The sequence below is a fragment of the Peromyscus leucopus genome, chromosome 9, assembly GCF_004664715.2.
Source record: "Peromyscus leucopus breed LL Stock chromosome 9, UCI_PerLeu_2.1, whole genome shotgun sequence".
Lineage (NCBI taxonomy): Eukaryota > Metazoa > Chordata > Mammalia > Rodentia > Cricetidae > Peromyscus > Peromyscus leucopus.
In genome coordinates this window covers 53,159,382-53,166,007 of record NC_051070.1, presented here as the reverse complement: position 1 = coordinate 53,166,007, position 6,626 = coordinate 53,159,382, and the positions used below count along the sequence as shown (strand labels likewise).

The 6,626-nt window shown below is 53.7% G+C and overlaps 1 protein-coding gene across 1 annotated transcript; it reads right to left on the bottom strand.

Annotated features, from left to right (window-relative positions):
- Window positions 1-565: 565 nt before the first annotated feature.
- Window positions 566-5,630, bottom strand: C9H8orf58 (chromosome 9 C8orf58 homolog). Its single transcript, XM_028877581.2, has 7 exons — window positions 5,548-5,630; window positions 3,456-3,919; window positions 2,961-3,101; window positions 2,710-2,806; window positions 2,453-2,565; window positions 2,144-2,247; window positions 566-1,453 (listed from the first exon to the last, which is right to left on the bottom strand). Exons 1-7 carry the CDS (start codon window positions 5,594-5,596, stop codon window positions 1,345-1,347), a joined length of 1,077 nt encoding a protein of 358 aa, XP_028733414.1. The 5' UTR covers window positions 5,597-5,630; the 3' UTR covers window positions 566-1,344.
- Between the last annotated feature and the right edge of the window lie 996 nt (window positions 5,631-6,626).

Genomic DNA, 6,626 nt, shown 5'->3' with positions numbered 1-6,626 from the left:
TGTGGAACGGAAGTGCGCCTTCCCAGATCTGATAATGCATTCGGAAGCCGAGCTCAGTGGTGTCCTCGCTCAAGTGTCCCATTAGAAAAGTAGGCTTTCAGAGCATTGGTTCCTGGTTTCAAGGGCTCCGGGAACTGGAGCCCTCCACCAAATGCAAGAAAGGGACAACTACTTACATACCTTGCTGTACCTCTACCCACCCCCCAAAACTGCAGCAGCAAAAGAGGCCGCGCCTCCATTGACTGGAGCAAGCCTACTCGGGCTATTTTCAGAGGGCATTCTTCTGTCTGACTTAAGCCAATGACCCCCATCCCTAACCCTGCCCTTCTATTGACAGCACCATCAGCAAGAGGTAATCGTATCAAAAATCCATGACCAAATTTTCAATATGAAATGTACTAAATCTCAGTAAAATAACGTACCCAAACTTGCCAGAAATCTGGCCATTTTCACACCAACTAACAGGTGTCACCCTCCCTTAACCTCTGACCTCCCTCCCATCATCCCCCCACACCTGTCTGCCCCCAGCAGCACACCCTTTCCTATTCGCTTAACAGTCACAGCACACAGTGAGAGAGTTTAATGTTACTTTATCCTCCTAACAAGCTTCCGAGGTAGGTAAGGCTGGCGCCATCCCAAGTAGGGAGCTGTGGCTCACAAATTCAGAGATGCTGCCATGGTCTCAACTCCAGGATAGAACACAGCAACTGAGAATTGACCTTGAGAGTTATTTGCTAGTCTTCACATTGTGCTTGGTCTTTCCCCCATTGCTCGTTCAGTCCTCAGGCTGTGCTCCAGGGCCATGACTCAATGCAGAGTTAACCCAAGGCAGTATTGTTCTCCGTCCCAGGGCTGCCGTCTCAGGTATGAGGAAGAAATTAGGAATCCACATTAGTAACTGTCCCGTTGTGGAATGAAGATCAGTGCTGTCCTTCCACAGTTACACCCAAAGCACCAACCCTTTGGATGCATGATTCTGTCAGATGATTGAATCCGGGCCATTGATAGTCCAACAGAGACCGCAGAAACATACATCTGTAACATGCTGGCACATTGCCATACTAACCACACTCTGTGAGTGCCTGATAACTAAGTCAGTTCACATTGTCTGGGCCCAGAGATTTCTGGCAAGGAAGAAGAACCCTGGAAGATGGCGGGAACTGCACTTGAGGGTCTCTCAGGGAACCAGGGCTCCTTGGCCACGCTGCTTAGGGAAGGACTCGGCTTGAAGAGGAGCAAGCACAAAGAGCCTTTCCTGGCAGTGCAGGGACACCACAGTAAGCCAAAAGGTGAGGAACTCCATGGCAATCCCCTCCACCCAAGGTCACCAGGCACACCAAGAGATCATACAGAAAGGTTTTTTGCGCGTGGTTTCTTAACCACCAACGTTGGAATAAAGGTCTTCCGGTGGGTGTGGCACTGAGTCCTTTCAGAGAGGTTCCTGAACGCCATCCTACAAAAAAAGCAAAGAAGTCTAGAAGACCAGAAAAAAAGAAACTATCAAGCATTGCTTACTTTCTGAGGAGAAGATAGTATTGTTCAAGTGTTCAAGTGCTGCTGCTTCTCCCTAAAGAACAAGCCCCCAAGGGGCTGGAGAGATGGCTCAGAGGTTAAGAGCATTAAGGGCATTAAGGGCTCTTCCAGAGGTCCTGAGTTCAATTCCCAGCAACCACATGGCAGCTCATAATCTGGCGCCCTCTTCTGGCACACAGGCAAACATGAAGACAGAACACTGCATACATAATAAATAAATAAATTTAAAAAAAAAAAAAAAAAAAACAAGCCTCCTCCAAACATGACAGACTTCACCCACAGTAAAATAACTTCCCTCTGTAGCTACCTCACTGTCCCCTAAATTCAGTGTTAAGGAGTAAGAGCTTGGCAGGGGAAGACAAAGATATCACCCATAATCTGGCTTTGGCTTTGGGAAAAGCCACTGTCTCTAATCTCATCTCGTCTTCAGTCTCCTTACCCACAAATGGGGCATCTTAGCTCCTTTCATTATTCGGAGCATCTTCTCTAACACTCAGTCTCACCAATTCCATGGGGACCAAGATGACAACTGTCAGGACAGAACAGTGTCAACATCCTGGCCCATCAGTCTCTTCCCACTGCCTTAACCTGGACCAGGCACAAGACTAACCTGGGACCAGAACGATCAGGAGGAGCAGGAGGCTCAGGGAGCCGAGGGCTCCTCCAACGGATCCGATTGAGCAGGACCTTGACTTTGTCCCAGTGGGAGAGATCCTGCTGGACAGAGAATAGGGGTCACCATACAAAGCATCTAAATACTATATATCCCTAATGAAGCTCCCAGGGACTTCACTGCCAGAGCAAGTCCCCTGCTCCAAACAGGAATCCTGTCGCTTTCCTACAGTTCTGACCTGGGGCACTGACACATCCCCATGCTCCTCCACCCTGCACCATCGGCTCCAAATATTCCCATCACTACCTTGTGTCCCTGGGAGGATGGGCGGATGTGGGTTGATTCCAGCAAGGCCTCTGGCAGCCTGGGAGGGTTGGCAGTGAGCACCCCCACCTCTGGGAGAGAAGCTGCCTCTGCACCTTCAGAAAGAGAAGCCCATCACCCGGGGCCAGAAACAAACAGGAAGCAATCCGGCTAAGCTATAGTCCAGGGGGTCTGCTGATGGGACTCTGGGCAGGCGCACAGGCTGGCAGAATGCAGAGGAAGATACAGTTAGCCCTTACCTGGGTCCCTTGTCCAGCTTATCTGCTCTCTGTGCCCTTCCACTCCATCGTCTGGGGTGTGTGAAGATGAGAGAGCCAATTCTTCCTCCTCGGGATCCTGAGACGGGAGAGATGGAACAACCAGAGACTCACTGGAAAGCTGGGGCTGTTCAGAAGGTATTCACGCTCCCAGGAGTCCCACCCTCCCCCCACACACACACTGCCGCCGCCTCACTATCTCACCTGGCCACCTGTACCTGTCCATCACTCACCCTCGAGGGTCTCTGGATCTGCAGCTGCAGGTACAGCTGCTGGAGCCTCGCCATCTGCTCCAGCACAAGGCACAGGTGTTCCAGGTAACGTAAACCCTGCCCTGGAAGGCAGGTCAACGCTCCAGACTCCATATCGCCCACCTGTGGGACATGTTAAGACAGGAAGACATCGAGATGCAGCCAAGACTCCCATTCTGGATAGTCAGGCAAAGATAAACCAACAAAGTGGAACACAGCAGGCAAGCCAAGGAAGACACACCTGCCTGGCTTCTCTGGTGTCCAGTTGAGCCTGGCACCCATACCTGTCTACTTCCTCTGTGGGGGTGGCTACATACCGCCGGGCTCAGGGTGAAGCAAGAAGCAGTGACCCAACCATCAATTATGGGCAAAGAACGCCCCACCCCGAGAGAGCTCCAGGGGGAATGGGGGAGGGTCCCCACAAGGCCCACGGCAGAGCTTTCTCCGCCTCAGTCTTCAGCCAAGATGAATACTCACCACCTTTGCTACTTCCAGACCAGCGTCTAGCTCAGTGTCTGCCTCCGTGGACTCCAGTTCCCCCGCAAAGATGGGCACTCCACCTACAGGCTTGCTCAGCAGCTGTAAGGAGCTGCGCCTCCGCCGCCGCCGCTGTCCAGACAGGCTGGGAAACTCTCGAGACCTCTCCAGCACCTGTTCCAGCTTCTGGCGGGCCAGCAGCCGGTCTAGCTGGGCAGAAGGCAGCTCAGGGCTCCCCATGGGCTCAAGGTTCAAAGAATCCTGAGAAAGTCCTGATACGGTAGCCAAAGGGCTGTCCCCGACCACCATCTCCATGCCGGAGTCCTGGGAAGCCAATTTCAGAAGTGGCATCTGCCCCTCCCCGAAGTCCAGTGAACATCCATGAGTTTTCTCTGGTATCCGTCTGTAGGTGCAGGTGACTCCTGGCACCACACAACCTTGTGCCAGGTCCTCGAAGGCCCCATCTGTAAGGAGAGTCAGTATCAAGCTGGGCAGGCTGCCCTCAACGCCCCCAAGCATTCCTAGAAGTTGGCAGCATTCCCTTGAGGAGATGTGTCCTGTACCAGTGGTGAGCAAGAACACAGACCATCCACAGCCCCACGGAGATAAGGTTCTACCCCTGATTGGAAGATGTCTAGATGGGGTTCTCCTATAACAATTGTTGTCAACAGGCAGGAAGCTACACTTGGGGCATGCGGTAGGTAAAGCCCCTGTGAGTCATGACAATCAGCAAGGCAGATGACGTAAGAGATCCTTGACTAGGATCTACCTGAAATCTTCAAGACTAAGTGGAGAGCCTTGGACTCCTTGGATACAGGAGGAAGAAAGAGCAAGTTGAAAACTGGGGCCAAGCAGTGCTATCTGGAGCCCCTGACACACCAGGAAGCAGGATGAGGTATCTCCTGGAGTTTATGGGGACCGTAACAAAAAGGCCAGCAGCTAGGGCTGGGATGTGACACACTGAGAGCTTTCAAAGCACACACAAGGCACTGGTTCCATCCCCACACTGCGAAACAGAAACAACAACAAACTGGCAACAAACTATAACCATTTTGGGGCTTCGGGCTTTTTAAGAAAGAACAATCACGTGACAGAAGGGGGACAATGGAGTTGAATCGATGGTTCAGTATTTTAAAAGCACTGGTTTTTTTTGTTTTTGTTTTTCAGAAGATGGGTGCTGGATTTCCAGCACTGACATGGACCTTCACAACTCCAGTTCCAAGGGATCGGACTCCCTCTTCTGACCTCCCTGGCCAGTCCACGCAGGTAAGACACACAAAATAGAAGTTCAAATTCTTTAAGAAAAAAAAAAAAAACTTTTAAAATATAAATTAAGGGGCTGGAGAGATAGCTCAGGGGTTAAGAGTGCTGACTCTTCTTCCAGAGGACCTGAGTTCAATTCCCAGCACTCACATGGCAGCTCACACCTGTCTGAAACTCCAGTTTCAGGGGACCCCGACACCCATGGCAAAAACACAAATGCATATATATATATATATGCTGACTTTTGTTTTTGAAACAGTATTTTACTCTGTAGCCCAAACTGCCCTGAAAATCCCAATATCCCTCCTGCTAGGATTATAGGCATGAACATCCACACTCCTCTGACTAGCATCCATTTATCTGCATCTCTATGCCAGGCCTTATTGTGCTCTGGGTGGTCTACTGGAATCGGGCAGAAGCTCGGGCTGCTTTGGCGGTAAGAGGATGCCAGCCCGTCCCCTCTGGCTCAGGAAGTGGACAAGGAAGTCTATGCCCTGCAACCTTCCCCGGGAAATGGGTTTCTGGCCGCCCAGGGCTTCCAGGACTGCTGGCTGGGGCCAGGGTATTGCAGTCACCCAACCTCGGGTAGAGGAGGTCTCCACACTGGGAATTAAGGGGAAAGGAGCCCACGGATCATTAGGATTCAGGTAGTGAGTGGGTGATTAACCTGCAAACCCCAGAGGATCTGCACTGTGCAAGGCGTCCCCAGCCTATTCACTGGCTGGACTCCTTTCAAAGCAAGGAAGCGAGGGGGCGCGGCCGGTGGGCACCGCCCGCGCCGGACAGGAGAACGGGAGGCGACCCCAAGGTGGGAGGCAACGCGACTCACCCCGGCTACCAAGTCGCTCCACCGCAAAGACGCGGCGCCGGCTCAGCATGGCGCGTTCCCGACTAGATGTGGCAAGCGCTGCAGCACCTAAGCGATCCCGGGCGTCCCCAAGTCCCCAGTTGCGCCGGAGCGTCTCAGCCCGCCGTTCCCCGCCCAGTTGGGCGAGGCCCCGGGACACTCCCCTCAGGGGGGCGGGTCAGGGCGGAGCGCGGCACGCAGGTGGAGGGCGCTGACCCGGGCAGCTTCAGTCCCGGGACTCCCTTCCCCGTCCATCACGTCCCCAGCCCTGGCTGCAGAAGGACCCCAATCCAGTGTGCCCTTAGAGGAGCCCGTCCCCACTCGAGGACGCTCGAGGGCTGGCTGCGCGGGGTCACCACCCCCCGGCTGCTCGCGCCGGCTGCGTTCCTGCTGCAGCTTGAAACCTGCTAGTGCGGGAGCTGCACAGCACAACAGCCCGGAAGGAAATGGAACCCCACAGTGCTGGCGGAGGGAAGAAGGCAGACTAGGACTGCATCCGGCCTCCCAGCTGTGTGACTTGAGGGCAGGTCCCTCAGTCTGTCAGAAAGGGGGGAAGGGTTCTGCGCCCTGGGAAAATCTACACAGAGCACTCACTGCAAGGCGCTCTGCGCCCAGAGCTACTTATGAGGCCGCCTACTTAGCCCAAGCTTCTGTCTTATCCGGGTGCTGCCGCAAAGTTGCAGGGGTGTGATGGTTGGGTCTGCAGGGTGTGGGCAAGAGGTGAGCCAGCAGCCCGGAGCTGCCTGGAGGCTGAGCAGGAGTTTAAATGTTTCCCTGACCCTAGCAGCCATCAATCACCCTTGGCCCCGTCCCATTCCACCGAAACCCCATTTTAAAAGGAGCCCAGGCATCAGCTGGTGGTCAACAACTACCAGGTGACCAGATGGTGCTGGGGGCTTCTAGGGAAACACCGCCTTTTTCAGAAGCCAAAAAGGGCTGGAAAATCTCAGCTGGCTTCAAATCCCCTAGAGGCAGATAAGGGTGCTCTCAGAGGAGAGGCTAGAGCCAGAGCCAAGGGAAGTCTGCAGCCCCTCTCCAAGCGTCTTCCCAGACCCCATCCT

Bases quoted from the DNA above. Each gene is read 5' to 3' on its own strand.
- C9H8orf58 (XM_028877581.2), bottom strand. From the start codon at position 5,596: ATGCTGAGCCGGCGCCGCGTCTTTGCGGTGGAGCGACTTGGTAGCCGG. The intron at 3,920-5,547 runs GTGAGTCGCGTT...CTCTCCTTACAG, and splicing joins GGAGCGACTTGGTAGCCGGG to ATGGGGCCTTCGAGGACCTG. The intron at 1,454-2,143 runs GTTAGTCTTGTG...CTTTTTTTGTAG, and splicing joins CCTGATCGTTCTGGTCCCAG to GATGGCGTTCAGGAACCTCT.